Source organism: Euprymna scolopes, chromosome 13 (assembly GCF_053919585.1).
Source record: "Euprymna scolopes isolate OS-2025 chromosome 13, ASM5391958v1, whole genome shotgun sequence".
Classification (NCBI taxonomy): Eukaryota; Metazoa; Mollusca; class Cephalopoda; order Sepiida; family Sepiolidae; genus Euprymna; species Euprymna scolopes.
Genome location: NC_136494.1, coordinates 69,285,754 through 69,303,272, shown reverse-complemented (window position 1 = coordinate 69,303,272; position 17,519 = coordinate 69,285,754). Strand labels below are relative to the sequence as shown.

Sequence of the window (17,519 nt, the reverse complement as noted above, 5' to 3'; positions counted from 1 at the left end):
TGATCCAATCATCTATGAATGTGGAGAGGATGAACATACGATACGATGCAACCGGTGCAGTTTGAAAAATCTTGCAGAATACAATAATAATGCAAAGGACAAAGACTGGTAAGCTGTTGTATGATGATACACTTCAAAGACATGCAGAGAATAATTTGTGATGTATAGATGATATAATTTTGTATGAAATAAACAAATTTAATGAGAGATTGAGGAGACAACTAAGAAGGAAAGATGTTTTTGGGTTCTTTAACAAACCTCTATAGCATTACTATGCCACTTGTGTGTCCAATAAATACCAAGACTGCCTAACCACTGACAAATGACAGGCCTTGCTTCTTAAGAGTAGCATTTACTGAGCCAATCAAATATAGTTATTTTGTACCAAGATGAGATCCTCTACTTCATAACTTTCTACTCCAGAAAGGCGACTACACAAAACTTTATTTTTCTGTTAAATCACTCAGTCTGAAAAATTGTTCCTGTGCTTTTGAAGCACTGAGATGTTAGAATTATGTGTCAAAAGTGTTTTTACACTTGATTTAATTCAGGTTTCCATTTTTCAGGGCTTTAAAGTGTGTCAAGGTGGTCTTCATTGAGAGCCTATCAAATGTAAAAATGATTTCTACACATATTTTTAAATCTGCTCCAAAATTCAACTCGTCATGATTTTGTACATTTTTACTTTGTTGATTCTTATTAAATCATAATGCATGTAATAGTGTGACATTTAATTGTTCAAAAAACATCTTGATCTTTGAAAAAACATGGTGCTTAATGCCCCATCTCTGTATTTTTCTGAAGGAAAAAGCGTTGGAAATCCCTGACAGAAATGTAAATAATGAGAACTCTGATTATATTAATTCAGTTCAACTTATTTTATTATTAAGGATGCTATATATAAAAGTCATTTACTGATAATAATATATGAGTACACAGGTGTATAATTCCCTATTAAAAAATTGTTTGAGAGTGGAAGGTAGAGTTTGAGCGTTGGCAAATAGATGTCAATCAAGCATCCAAGTATTTTTAAGTCATTTTAAGTCATTGCAGATCAAGCTTCGGTTCTCTTTTCCTCTTCTGGCAAAACTTTAGAAGAAACAATCAAAATCACAAATTATAGAAAAAAAAGAAAACAAGTCTCTTAAAAAATAAATAAATTAAAAAAAAACTATACCTGATGATGATAATGATTGAAATGCTAGATATGGCTGAAATAAGAACCCTTGGAGACATTGTCCTAACTTTACTGTGAAAATTACAAAATGCAACAATTCTGTGGTATACTAGCAGGGGTTACCCGGCGTTGCCTGGGTGATCGGCCCCCATTCCCACTCCGAGGGGTAACAAAAAAAGTCACCCCTCTGGATTTACATGCTTGGTGCCGGCCTCCCCCCTTCAGGGAGAGATAATCCCCAACCCCACCTTCAGGGAGGAGGGTGCCTGGAGGCTTCTCCCCCCCCCCCAAGGAAAAAAGTCACCTCCTCCTGGCCTCTTCGCCCCCCCCACCCTTGGGGGGACACTGGCTCTCTCCTTTGGGGGGAGAAACTGCCAAGCTCCCCCCTTTCGGGTGAGAAAATGCCAGGCTTCCCCTTTTGGTGGGAGGATGGTGGCCAGCTCCCCCTGCTTGCCCGTAGGTGGGTGGAGGATTGGACGCCCTTCCGTTAGGAACCCACCCTTGGGGGGAGGTGGAAGGAAAGGGTATAGCCCCTCCCCGCTTTGGATAGGATTTAATAAACAAATAGAATTTAAAAAAAAAGTAGAATCGATCAGGATCGAACACGCAAACTAACGGTTAACAGTTTAGTATGCATACCCGAATTACTCTTTTACCTTTAATAAATAAAAAAATAAATAAAAAATGTAGTAAAAGAAAGTATAAGCAAATGAATGGATAAATGGGAACATACCAAAGTAATATAATGAGAAAATGAAGAAAATCAAATTTACTGTGTGTGTTTATGGTGTGAAAGTCAGCGGGCTTGGTTGCCATAACAACGTGACGTACACAAGGACGGTAGTGAATGTGTGTATGCGTGCGTGTGTGCGTGTGTGCTGGGAATAGTAGTAGTATTAATAGTCTGTCCTTTGGAGGACAGCGTTTGTTTTCGTGTTGTGTGTACGCGTGTGCGGCTAGCGCCAGAATGGCGGACGTGGTGTCGGAGGTTGGATTGTGATGGCTGGTGTAAGTTTCGTAATTTTGTAATTTGTAAATAGCAAGTTAGGGAAAAAATAAACCCTCCCAAGATGGACAATAAATAAGGGCATAATATTTTATGGTAAAGTTAAGAACGTAGGAACCATAGTTTTTTAGGAGATGTGATTATTGGATTAACCAATCAGAAACCGTCTGTGGCACACACATCTGTTTTTATAGATATATAGATAGATAGATATAGTACAAGTTTTTTTGTATTTAAAACTATAAGGAAATTTTTAATCTTTAATCCCAAGTCGTTTATTGGAAAATTCCTTCGTAAGTCAATTACTCAGTTTGCTTCCAAAAATTTATTCTTGTTCTAATATTATTAAAGGGATTATCAGTTGTTTACCATAAAAAAAACTGTTAAGAACAAAACAGTACTCGATATCGTGACACCCCAGCAGTGTTGATAAAACCCCACCACTCTCAACACGAAAACAAAAACGCTGCAAGTATTAATTCTAGTTTTTGCTTTAGATAAATTATTATGCTGACCTATTCATGTTACTAAAAATGTCTTCATTCCCTATGTTGTTCATCTTTGCACTCAAAAATGTGTTTGTAATTTACAAAGCTACTTTATACTACTTATCGCCCCCCCCTTTTTTTAGTTATTTATATTTTTCTGTATTCATATTATGTTTTACTTAGTAATATTTTTATATTTATTATATTTCTATTTAAAAATATGCACAATATATATATATATATATATATATATATAATTTTAGGTCTATTTTTTTACACTATATGTATTATTTATTTACTTTAATTATTTTATATTAAATTTCTTATATAGATTTGGATTTGCTCTATCATTCTACTTGGATTAATTTCATTTGATTAAAAAAAAAAATCAGGATGATCAGCAATTGCTTTATTTTATTGTCTGACTATTTTATTTTGATCACCACCATGTTTAATCATTTTATTATTAAAGCAGAAACCGGGGTATGAAACCTATAAATTTTAAAGTAATGCAAACTATTCTCAGCAACTTGGGCACAACGTTTCCGTAAAAAAAATATACAGAGCAGAAACTAAGTTTTTGCAGCATACAAACTATATGATAGAAGAAGGAATTTTTTCTATCAAACATTTTATAGATAAATATCCCATCCTCAATTTTTATATCCAAATATATATGCATCATGTCCTTGAGTTTTTTTAGATGAGGATTAGGTATTTGTATCATTAGGATTCTTCAGACTACTATTCTCATCTTGAGTGTTATTTTCACATTTTGATCGATGTAACCGTTGACCTTTTACAAGTGTATCTTGTCAAACGTAAGAATTAGCACAGAATTTCGAATAATATGTAGCAATAAATACTGATGTATAGTCGTAAGTAGTAAGAATGTACATCTAAAACAAAAACAGATTTAAGGCTCCCAAAAGTCAAACTATAATTATCTGCAAAGATAAAGTACTTGGTAAAATTCGGTTGTAAGTTACATACTTTTGAAGATTGGAGAGCAACACTCAAAATACAATTGCGAGTTACTTAGGACTTCTACCCAGTCATGGCTGATGGAACAAGAACATACTGTTACATATAGGGGTTTATTGAGAGAGTCTTATTATACGCGCAGTCTTAGAAGAGTCTTATTATAAGTGATGCTGTATCTTAGTGAGTGTTCTTGTCTTATTATAGAGAGGGATGTTGAAAGACTCAGAGAGAGAGAGAGAAGTTGTAAGAGACTTAGAGAGATTGTTCATATTATTAAATGTTCATTCTTAAATGTGTAGAAGAAGAAAGCTCTTAGAGTGAGGACATAGTGTTCAGACAGTTCGGACATTGTGTAGACATGAGATGTCGAGACGTGAATGTAAAGACATTTTATAACACAAATATATAATACAATTCCACTTTACCTTTTTGTAAGAATCATAAGACAAGACGAGCTTTACAAAAAACACTTGATGCTTTATTTCGTCACACGGCCGTGTTTCCATCACCAAGAATTCAAGGCTTCACATTTTTTTCTTGAAGTGACGTCTTGCTTCCTAGACATCTGACTCCCTCCAAATTTTCTCACTGACTGACTAACTCTAAAGTTTTTTCTCTATTCCTAGAACTTTCTATTTTCCGTGACGTCATACACATGTTAAAACATGTGCCTTCTTTCACGTGTTCTGGACATACGTGTCCAAAACTTTTCCTATTTCTACAAAAGGAATTTTAACCTATATTCAATATGTTAAAAACATTATCTTATAAGCTGCATTCTTTCAATTTAAAATTTCATAACAAACTTGAGAGTTCACATTCTTTCCTTGAAATATTTATCTATATTCTAAACAAATGTTTGTTTTACATTTTTAAATTCTCACACATAATCTATTTCTAAACTAAATTACGAGGTTCGAATTTGTCTATTGCTATTTCATTTTCATTTTAACTAAACTCTCTATTTTTATACTTACATGAAAAGGGGACAGCCCTTATCATGTAACAATACTACCCATGTGATTACATAAATGGTTGCATTTTAACTTCCATTAGATTCTCGAGTTCAATAGAAAGATTCCCGAATTTGACCAGATTAACCTGAAGGGCAGAAGTTACATCAACTGAAACGTTGTGAAAATAACACTCAAGATGAGAACAGGAATCTGAAGAATCCAAATAATATACACATATATATATTAATTTATCTCATGCTTATTTCATTACTGGGGCAGGTTATCTCAATATTCCATAAGAATCTTTCACTTAGTGATACAAGCACCGATTAAAAGATTGTTTTGGCAATCTGCCCTGCTACATTGTTAAAAAACAAATCAAAACTATTTATGGGATTTAAATTTCCATACTACAAAAAAAAAAAATTTATAATGAAATGCATTCCTTCATTGAATTATGTTTCCAGAAATGTAAACATTTTCTTAGAAGTAATTAAGAAAAAAAAAAAAAGCAAGGGGAGGAGGTGAGTAAAATGTAAGATACAAATGAAAGTGAAAAAAATCCCAGGTAACACCTGGTAGATCCAGCCAGTTAATTATAAAATGATTTAGTCAATTAAAAGCTTTCAAAAGAAAAGAGAAAAAGACTGGCATTCAGGCTATGCCGGCAAGGATACAAGCAGACAAAAAAGAAACAAGAAAAACATGAATAAGGAAAATTATTATTAAGGCATTCAAGCTATCTCACCGATTATAAACTAAACCAGCAAAGAAACAAATAGAAATAGACAAACGGAATAGAAGACAAAAACGTATGAATGATGGAAGCATTCCAACTATCCACTATTATCCAACTCTTTTTCCAAACACAACATCCCAAAAAGATATTTCAAGCAGATAAAAGTTAGAAATGTAAAGAGCAAATGGAAAGAAAAGAATTAAAAATTAATGAAATGGAATATTGAGGTTTTTTTGTTTTGTTTTTAATCAAATATTTTTTATGTTAAAGAAGAAAAAAAAAATAAATAAAAGATTGATACATTCATAAAAATTGAATAAATGATAAAGTCGTGTTTTTTTTTGTTTTTTTTTTTACTGAATCTTATTCGACAAGCTAAGGCATGGATTGAATTGCAAAAATACAAAGTGTATATAAATTACCTATTTTCCTGAAATTGAAAATGTTTATATAAATTTCATATGGCATGCTGACCCCATTTACATTATGTTCTGCACAAAATTTTAGCATTTCATGTACAGGGTGTCCTTACAAATTTAAAAATCCTAGCTTTTATCTATTACTAGTGAATATCTGGTATTTTTCTGTCTGAAGCACAAAGTATCCTATTACTTCTGTTAATAAATGAAGATTTAGTACAGACAAGCACATACCATTAAATCTATCACTAATGGTGATTTGATATCTGTCTGAAACTATACTATTAAATCCATTACTAATGGTGATTTGGTATCTACTTGTCTGAAACTATACTGTTAAATCTATCATTAATGGTTATTTTGTATCTGTATGAAACTATGTTATTAAATCTATCACTAATGGTGATTTGGTATCTTTCTGTCTGAAACTATACCATTAATTCTATCACAAATTATTATTTGGTATCTGCTTGTCTGAAACTATACTATTAATTTTTAATGCTAAATTTAGTTTACTATTTCCCAAAATTGAGGATTGAACCTTCAGTTTTTAGAGAAGTTTCATTTATAACTGAGTTTTATAGTTATTTTTTTATTACACCATGGGTCTTTGCTGACAGAATGAGAGCATGCTAACCCTATGGATTAAATAAAGGATTCCACTTGAGATTCCAGAGTTTGAAAAGATACACCTGAAGAATATAGGAGCCACTTGATGTAAAGAGCTAAAAGAAATATGTATAATACTTCAAAATCAAAAACTTCAAAATCAAAAATAAGTTGTTTTTTTTATAGATTCTGGCTCAGAAAACAGCAATTCTTCTATCTTATGGAATGTAAAAACCAAAGGACAAAATAATGGAAGCATAGTTACAAGATTGCCAAAAGTAAACTACTCATCTATTTTCTGGTCTCCTTAAAATTTAATCATAAGGATAGCATGTTCTTTTTCTGTCAGCCATGACTGAGTAGAAGTCTGAAATAATTTGCAATTGTATTCTTAGTGCCACTAACATTGAAGATTGAACATTCAACTACCAGGAGAGTGTCACTTAGAACTGAATTTTACTCAATACTTCATCTATCACACCTCAGATTCTTACATATGATACGTTGATAATAGTAGTCGAAATGATACATTAATTTTATGTTGCTACACTTTTACTTTGATAAAACAACATAGCAAAAAAATCCACAGTTAAATGTGGTAGAACGTGAAGATAAAAAAATTCTGTAGCAGTAACAAACTATTTCCTTTTTGCGAAGAGTTATTATACTAAGCTGACTCTCTGCAAGACAAGTAGATGCAAGGAAGAGACATACCAAAACATATGATTGGTTGGTTGTTTTACGGCATATCAACCCTTTTCAGGTTATTTAATGCCGAATCTAGTTATTTTGAGGAACGATTTTTAATGAAGTATATATATTTTTTTAAGTCAGATTCTATTTAACCCATAGTTGGGACCCTAACAGGTACTACCACTCCGGGTCAGAGTGGACCTGGGGGCAATGGCAATTAAAGGGTGGCTCCACACTCCCCAAGGCCCGCAAGGTGGGGCCTCACCATCGGATATAGTTTTAGGTCATATCCAGGACCCCGAAACATATGAGGATGCTTCTATGATTGTCAGGTAGGAGTACAAAATACAATATATCACTAATACCCATTGGCATACAAAAATGCATTTCTTGTAAAATTATACTCCAGAAAGTTATTTTTGATCTTAATGCAGGGTTGTGTTATAAATAAAATCTATTCTACATTCAAGGGCAGCTCCAAAAATAACGCATCCTATTTTTTAAACTCAAAAAGTTGAAGAGCTACGAAGACAACAGAGTGGTAACATTAAAAGAAGCAATCTTTTATGCTCCAGAATTTATTTTTCTACATAGTCACCACCATTCAAAAGGCACTTTTACCAAGAATTCAATGATTCATATCTGCTTCTAACACCCGTCCATGACAGAGTTTGCTTTCTTAAAGTCTCACACCGTCAACATCTGCAACCGAGAGATGAAAATTTTAGGTCATCATAACAATGCAATTTGCAATCCCTTCTGATCCATTCAGGTGGAATAAAAAAATAAGAGACATTAATTTTGGAACATCACTCGTAGTTGTCCAGTGAAGACAAGCTCACAATATTATTGCAAAACAAACCTACTAGTACAGAATTAATGCAACAACTATACAATGCTTACTAGAAAAGCGAGGAATTTGAGGTCGTAAAAGTATTATGAAAGTCTTAAAGGCAGGAAGATGGAAGCAGTAAACAAGTTTATTGTGAAGAGATGCATCCACAAATGTTCCACGATATAAGAAATGAAAGTGATGACAAAATGTTGATAAGGCAGGAAGATGGTGCAAAGACTCGTACACCTTCAGTGCAGTTTCTTCAGCAATCTACTTCTGACTTCGTTGCACCAGAGGATTGACCCTCAAAAATTCCAAATTTTAATATCATTAATCACATTATGCTTGGAGCTTGTTATTAGGATAAACTCAAAAATATCAATGTGACAGATTGATGATTTGAAAATATACTTGGTAAAACCTTAAAATGATATCCAACAGGTTACTCTTTAAAGTGCAACACAAAGTCTGAATTTTAGGTTAAGACACTGCTATCAAGTGCAAAAATAACATTTTAAGTATCTGTGAGTATATAGTATATGAGTGTATAATAATAGGAGTCTTGAAAAAATCTTACAAAAGCTTTCTTTGTAAAGATAGATTCCATTTTGACAAATTTCCTTGTATTTGATTGGACATAATAATTTTGCAAGCGATTGTTCAGATAATCTCAGACAATTAGAGTATAAGACCACGTTATACCATCTTGGGACATGATGTATATGCAGCACTCAAATTTTTATGAGGAGTACAATTTAAATATAGGCTTCATGAAATTTAAATAAACACTTTCAATTTTATTCAAATAGATAGCAGATTTATATTTGCCTTGTAGCGAGGAATAGAAAATATATTCTCCCAAAATATAAATAGACTTGAATAATAAATGTTTAGAAAATCATGCTATAATGTATGAGTGGAATTGGAAATAAAAGAGAAGAATAAAGGCAAAGATTAAAGAAAAGAAATAGTGCAATAGTCTTTAAAAAATGGTTAAAGGATTCTGAAAGGCTGCTAATATGCAGGAAAAAAATTGCATGGGTTGTGGGATACTTACATGACCAAGGTAAACCTCTCCAATGAATAATACAGAATAGCAGGCACTGAGGAGACAATAAACAGTTTGATTATTCTGGACTGTTAAACTTAACTGCTAACTATTTCCATTTATTAGGAAAATATTTTGTTTCTGAATTTTTTTTAGATGAATCATTATTTGTATTATTTGCATTCTTTGGACTACTATTCTCACTTTGAATGTTATTTTCATAATGTTTTCATCAATCTAACTTCTGACCTTCTTCAGGTGTATCTTGTAACTCAGAAATTTGCAAAGAATTTCAAACGCAACCCTTTATTTAATGAACGGAGTTAGAATATTTTCGTTCTCTCAGCCATGACTTCTAAGTAATTTGCAATTGTATTTGGAGTGTTGTCCGTACTGAGCATTGAACCATCAACCTTCAGAATATTGTAACTTTACAATTGAATTTTACCAAAGTACTTTATCTACTATGCCACGGGTTGTCAGGTTCAAAATTCTGTGCAGATTTTCAAGTTCAACAGAAAGATTCCTGAGTTCGATAAGACACACTCTCCGAAGAAGGTCGGATGTTACATTGAACAAAACATTGCATTTGAAATTCCATGCAGATTCCCAAGTTCGATATATCTAAAAAAAGGTTGGATATTACATTGTCTAAAACGTTGTGAAAATAACACTTGAGGTAATAACAGTAGTCTGAAAGATTCAAATAGCACAAAAATATTTTGGTTAGTTCTGCTTTTATATATTTATTATATTTTTTTATATTGGAAACTATTTTCGATGGTATGTTATGTTTTTATGCTGTTTTCTTTTTTATGCTAATGATATTGCAGGTAATATAAGTAATCAAACGATGGGGTATCGATGGTTAAGTGGTTAAAACATGGATGTGCAAGTTTGAATTCAGTTGTTCCACAGAAAGACTTACATCAAACTAGCACTTGACTTTCCTGAAGAAGAAGATGATTTAGTCGACAAGGATGGATATAAATGAAGAATATCACAAAGTGAAAAATAAGCCTCATATAAGATTCAGAAAGGTACTTATGCAGAATAAGGACCATGCTATTGTTTGAACTTTCCAGACAGATTATGTAAAAGAATGAAAGGTGCCAAAACACTGAGCCAATGAAGTGATCACAGCCAAGATCATTTAAAAAATATTTATTTGCTATAATTGGCTTGCTATCAAAAAACTAAATATTTACGCTGATTTGAACAAAAAAAAATCATGAAAAAAATTTTTTTAATTTGTTATCAGTTGTTTGTTATTAAAGAAAATAAATATTTATTCATGAAACTTATCTTACAAAAAGCTTTTTTTTTCTTGATTTTAATTTTGATTTTAAAACTTTGAAGATTTTCCAATAATTATTCATCGCATTTTCTTTGTAACAAAAGTTTTTTTTTGCATTTTTCAATTAATTTTTCCTTCAATTATCTTTGTAATAACAGAAATAATATTTTTTCATTGAAAAAATTGACCAGATTTAGCACAAAAAACCCGAAAAAGTCATAAAACTTTTGTTTCGCACTTTTCAGCATTTTACGTAAATTTCTCAAAAGATTTCAACATATAAAGTATCGTTTAGTTATATCAACTGCAAAAATATTATCATAAAAATGACAACACAATACCTAACATATTCTATATTAGATAATATTCTGTTTAATTTAACTAGCTTAGTTGTATTATTCTTTTTAGAAAAAATCATTTTAAATAGTGTTTGGTTGAACAAAAGGCAAAAATAAATTTCTTTTAAAACATTTATTTAAACTACCATTTTTACAACACTGAAAAAAAAACAAAAAAACAAATGCATATAAGTCAGCATGGTGTGAATATTTTGACGGGCTTGATTTGGTTTCCCCAATTTTTTCTTGAATCAGGTACTTACAGGAGGGTAAAAGTAGTAGTCACCTCCCTATTATACTGATAAAGATTATATTTAAAAATTCTATCAAAAATTTTACCTTTTGAAAAAAAAGTGCATGAATTTTCAGTGCATCTTTTTTGTTGAGATGAGAAATGTTTTTACAAATTCATCCAATAATTAAAAAATCAATTCAAATAAAGCATGGAAAACAATTGCAAATCATTGGCTTTTTTTTACCTTTGACTTTTACAACTTGTTAAAAATTTTCAGTATTTCTTATATGTTTATTTTATGTTTGTATCTCAACTTTTGGGGATTAGCTTTGGAGTAGAAATGAAACATTTTTAAAATTAGTAAAATTGATTTCTCATTAAACAGAACAAAGAACACTACTAAAATTTCAGTTACACTGGCAATTGAAATGTAATATTTTTTTAAAATTGATAAAAGTAAATAAATCTTTAGTCTCCAGGAGAAATTATGTTTCTGAATTTTAAGGATTAGAACTGATTATTCATTTGGATTCTTCAGATTCTTTTGATTGTTAGTTTCACAATGTTTTGTCTGTGGTTTAGTGGATATAGTACTTGGTAAAAATTCAATTATAAAGTTACGCTCTTCTGGAGATTGAAGATTCAATCCTCGATGCAGACGACACTCAAAATATAATTGTGAATTCTCCCATGGATTTAATAAAGGGTTCCATCCGAAATTTCATGCAGATTCCCAAGTTCAACAAGATACACATAAAGAAGTTTGGATTGACCAAAACATTGTGAAAATACCACTAACGATGAGAACAGTAATTTGAAGAATCCAAATGAATTGAAGAGAAATGTTAGATTAAGATGAGAATTGATCATTTATATTTGGATAATTTGCACTGCTATCCTTCTTATTTTGTTTGTTATATCAGAAGATTGGACATTACAAATATCATCATCATATTTGTTTGAACATCTGTTTTACATACTGGGAGGTATTGAATAGCTCTTAGAAACTGACTTTTCTAACTTTTCTCTGGCTAGGTCCTTATTTATCCCCCTTTCACTGAAATACACACTGACCACTTTCCCCAAGATTTTATTTGGCCTTCCCATGTCAGCCGACCTTCTTACCTCATATATTCTACATCAACTAGCCTAAGAACTCTCATGCACTTTTTCAGTGTAACCAAACAAAGCTTCCTGGTCTGCATTGAATTGAACTTTCAATTTCCAGAAAACTGTCACTTAGAACTGAACATTGCCACATGGAACCATGGATAAAGGTATGTATTATCAATTAGTTTTGATTGGAGATCAAAGGTTTAATCCTTACTGTGTGCAGTAATAAGTAAGAAAAACAGAATAATTAACACTGTGGCTGATGGAACAAGAACTATTTACTCCTGTGTATTAATAAATGATTTCTGACATTCTTCTGAGGTTTCGGAGGTTCAATCTTTACTACAGGTGATAACAATTAAGATAACAGTTAATAGCATAACAATTAACACTTCTACCAAGATTCTGTACAGGTTCCCAGATCGGATATGAATATTCCAAAGTTCCAACAGATGCAGCTGAAGAAGATCAGAGGTTACGTCAGCCAAAGTGTTGGGAAAATAACAATTAAGATGCGTTCAAATAATCCAAATTATGAATCCTTATATCAAATTAAAAAATTACTAAACTTTTTTTGTTATCTAAAATTGTGGCATTTTTCTGTAACTTTTTCCTGTGACTTTATTACTGACCACTTAGCTGAAACTGAGACTTTCCCCCCCCCCTGTAACTTTATTCCGGTCATGTCAAAACAGTAATTGGCTATCCTAAAAGCAGCAAAATTTAATATTTACAAAATCTTATTTTAATTCTCGACACAGATGGTACAAGGGTCCCTATGAAAAACTTGCTTTCACAGTGAAATATGGTGGTTTTATTTAATTTAATGCCCTCTTTTCAGTCTTGAGAGACAATGGATACCCCCTGTAAGAATAGCTGTCCATATTATTGTGAAGCAAGGGTTACATAATCCCCCAACTACACTTCTCCTGAGTCAGCACTGCTTGATTCCAGGACGACTGGAAGCAATGCGAGAAAAGCAGAAAGCACATACAGCACCTGGTATTCCCAAATGATTACTCATTTTAGTACTGACCAAGGCTCAATGCTGCTTAACTTTGGTGATCTAACAGAAACCGGTGTGTCAACATGATTCTGTCATATATGGAAAAAGGCCTGAAAAAAGTTGTTCTTCATGGGAGCTAACCCGACGGTCTTAATATATTGAAGTGATCAGATCAAAAAAATGTTTCAAAACAATCAAACATATTGCCATAGTAAAAATAAAAATATGAGGTTACATGATTCAAGTTATGAGCTTAAACGTGTTTAATTTGGTGGAATTAAACTATCAACTATACAGTTTTATAAAGATTGATTCTTTGCTCAATCTACTACTGTTGGGTTTGGATTATTTTATGTCAAAACGTTTTTGCATATAATTGATTTATAGGTTCATTTGAACTGAAGAGATTCACATTACATACAGTATATGGTATTCTGAAATAGTCACCCATTTAGTACTGGTCGGGTTGCATGTCACTTCAGTGATTTGATCAAACTATAATTGTGAAGCAAAAAAAAAACAAAAAAAAACCTGTTTTTTTTTACACTTGTGTTTGCATCAATTAAATAAACAATTTAGACTGCAAGATTGAGAATAAACAAATAAACTACAAAGTGAAAAATGAGATTTATACAGGATGAAAATCTGTCACACCAAAGGAAGGCCCACTTATTGCAGGCATCGTCTGAGATCACTTGACTAATGGACCATAGAGAGAGAAAGTTGAATTTATAAAAATAATTCATGCTGCAAGTCCTGCGGTAAATTTTTGTGTACATTTTTACCGCCAATATAATCATGTTTGGTAGTTTGGTTTTATGGCATATCAACCATCTTCGGGTTATTCAATGCTGAATTCAGTAAGTTTGAAAAAAAAAGTTTATGTTTCAAATTCTCTATATCTTCAAATATTTATTCATGGTGTTTGGCTCAATCGCTTTGTAGAGAAAAATTGTTGTTTTTTGTTTTTGACTTTGCAGAACATGATTGAGTTTTGCAAAGGGAAATGAAAGAAACAATAACATCAAATGTTCGGTACATTTTAAGGTCAGGTAACCAGTATCATGATACAGCCTGATGTGGTAGCACCAGTTAGGGTCCACTTAACACTGAAACCACTTAACGAGCAAGCCATACAGAGAAAGGTGAATTTGCTCAAATAATTAATCCTGCAAGCCCTACAGTAAATCTTTTTCGATATCTTTACTATAAAGGTAACCATGATCTATGCAAAAATGCATTTAAGATATCATGTATCACACTGATTTATTTATTTTTGCCATATGTGTTTGCCTATGTAATACTATTTAGTTAATAGCTAATTTAATCCACATGGCTGTCGATGAACAAAAAAGTGTTTATTTTAAAAGGTAAAAAATGATGAAAATGTTTTTTTCAAGCTTTAAGAATCAACAAAATGAAAAATTGAAAGTTGAAATCTCGTTGGAAACAAGAGATTTCATGGTGATCCGGAAAGTTCCTTTACAAAAATAAAAATGGATATGAGCTTATGACTTATGACAATCCGCATACATAATTTCAAGTTCAGACATCTTATCACTTAAGTAAACATATGTCTTTCATCGTACTATGGATGTTTTGAATTTCTTCTGTATAACATAACGCATTTTACATCTTGCAGAAAAAACTGCATGACAAAAAAAAAATGTTTTTTTTTAATTAAAACAAAAATAATGGTTGCGATCCGTATACTTCTATATGAATGCAATTATTCTCAAATGCAAGCATTTTAAACAAACAGAAGAATCTTGACTGATTATTTTTGTATTTTGTTAATGATAACAAAAAGGTCATCATTTTATTTTGTTCTGTTGGATATTGGAAAAACTACCAAATTTTTTAATGAAATCAACGTAGTCTAGTGACGATTTTATAAGTGAATGATTACACAAGGGTCAACATAATGTATAATAGTGGGGCAGACTGCTGAAACAATCTTCCACTTGGTGATAAAAGCACCAAAATTGAAATTTGTCAGGTTTGCTTCTGCAGCCATCTTGATAACTGCCAGCCATCTTGAAGTTTCTGATGGCTAATGTTCTTTTCTTAAAATGTATGTTCTGAACGTCATTTGTGCTAATTTTGGTGTTTGTATCACTAAGTGAAAGATTCTTATGGAATATTGAGATAACCTGCCGCACTAAAAGTAATATATAACACGAGTCTACAAAATTACAAATTCTTGTCTGTCCTTGGACATTTTGACAATACTCACATAATCTGTATTTTTCATGTATGCTATACATTAAGCTGCTTGTTTGCTGTTGATGCTATTGTTTGCATGACTAATATTACTAAGCAAGTGATTATTTAGTCAACAGGGCTGGATATAAACAAAGAATACAGCAAAGTGACAAATTAAACTTTTATTGGATTTAAACCTGTAACTCAAAAGAGAAACTGCTAAACATAGTCATACCAAAAAGCTGAAATTGTATGAATAACATATTTCCTAAACTTTGCAGCATATCATTATTTATGTTTTTACTAACAATGTAACCACATTTCTTTTAATTAAGCAAAATATGATACATATGAAGTATGGGTGACCCTAAATCTGGTCATACCGGTGTCAGGTGAAAATCTTGATTTGAAGAAAAAAATGGTCCGGTTACCAAACCAGACTTCTGGTTTTATTGTAAGACAAATAAACAAATTGGCATGAAAGAAAATGTGAAACTTTTGTATACAATTTTATTTTTATGTACGAAAATAATTAATGATTTCTTTTTAAAATAGAAAACAACGTTTTTTTCAATGGTTTAAATCTGTTTTAATATTAAAAAAAATATAGTACTTTATTTATTGACTCTGAATGATATGAGAAACTAGTGCTAAAAACTTGTGTAAACTGCCCTTAAATACTAGAATTACTCAGAAATGGGGGATCATTTTACATCAAATTTTAATTCAAAAAAGATTCTCCACTCTAAAATTCTACCAAATTTGTTGTGTTATTCCTATGTAATCACTTTAGTAATGTTGAATTTAATTTTTGGGGAGATGGAGGATCTGAGTGAAGGTATTATCTGATAAGTTATTTATTTTATATATTTGCTTTTTTTTTAACTAAAATATTTTTAAGCAAAAATATTTTGGGTGTAAATAAAAAACATGGTTTGCCAGCGAATTTGAACTAAAAGAGGAAGTTTAAAATCTAGTTTCGTAAGCAGAATAATTGTAAATCAAGCGATTTTCAATTGACTCTCGTCTGGGTTGCTCATAATTCTGAATTGCTATGTTTTTTTTGTGTTTGTAATATTTGAAATTTCCAACAGTATACAATGTTATTTATTAAGCTGCTTTGTTTTGGGTTTTTTTGTCGATGCTACTGTTTGTGTATGTAACATTGCTAAACAAGTGATTATTTAATCAGTGAGGATTGAGAATACATATAGCATAGAAAGAAATGATAGGAAAATGATATGATTGATGTGTTAAATCTGGACAGTATAGAGAGAGAAGTACAGAACAGAAGACTCCAATGGTTTGGTCATATTAAAAGAGTGGATGAGAGTTCTTTAATTAGTAAGTGAAAAATAATTGAGGTAGGAGGGTAAGTTCAAAAGGGTAAGGCCAAGGAAAACATGGGAGAAAGTGTTAAGAATTGACTTGAGTGAGTGAGTGAGTGAGTGTATTTGTTTAACGGCATTTCAACCTCTAAGAGTCATTTAATGCCAAAAAAGTTTTGTTGGTATAATAAATTTTCAGTTTCTTGTAAAAAATTTTTAAGTTTCTTGAAAAAGTTTATCTTTTGAAGCAAGATGTTTTAGGTTTTCTGAAAAATTGTTTTAGTTGTAAGAGATTTGTTTTTCTAAACTGAATTTTACTTGTTTGCTTTATAGGAGTTTGAATACATTTGTTTCTTTTAAATAGTATATGATTTGTTGGGGTTCCACTTCCTGGAACACTTTTCTAATGTTTGTTGTTTTAAAATATTTCTTCTGAGTGTGTTTGTGTTTTCTACATTCTGTCAGTAGATGTTTAATTGTTAGTTGTTGGTTGCAGAGTGTGCAATTTGGTGTTTCCTCCGCTTTGATTAGGTAGGAATGAGTTAATTTTGTATGTCCGATTCTTATTCGGTTTAGTACAATTTCTTCTCTTCTTCCTTTAAAAATTTTTTGTTTTTCGTTTTTAATTATTGGTTGATGTTCATGCAATTTGTTTGTAGTGCATTTGTTCCATTCCTCTTGCCACATGTTTTCTATATATTCGTTGATTTTTCTTTTTAGGTCTGTGTGTGGTATTTTAATTTTTTCCATTTGGTGGTTTGTGGCTTCTTTAGCCAGTTTGTCTGCTTTTTCATTTCCTGGAATGCCGACATGACTTGGTATCCAGGCTATTATAATTTTTTTATTGTTTTTTTCGGTTATTTCATTGTATTCTTGTATAATTTCTGTGATAAAAGGATGTTTAGATTTTACTTCAAGGGCCATGATACAGGATAGGGAGTCTGTATATATTATGGCTTTTTGTTCGTTGATGTCTTTGATGTGTTTGAGAGCTATTTTGATGGCCTGCAGTTCGGCTGTATATATTGAAGCCTCATTGGGCA

At 31.6% G+C, this 17,519-nt stretch overlaps 1 protein-coding gene across 2 annotated transcripts in view; it reads right to left on the bottom strand.

Moving 5' to 3' along the window:
- LOC145292061 (uncharacterized) overlaps nt 1-17,519 on the bottom strand; it is a 146,263-nt gene that overhangs the window by 43,155 nt on the left and 85,589 nt on the right. For both annotated transcript variants that reach the window (XM_080138109.1, XM_080138110.1), the window contains one exon: nt 8,964-9,009. In XM_080138109.1, the coding sequence (XP_079994235.1) occupies nt 8,964-9,009 (46 nt within the window). The remainder of the gene's footprint in view (nt 1-8,963; nt 9,010-17,519) is intronic.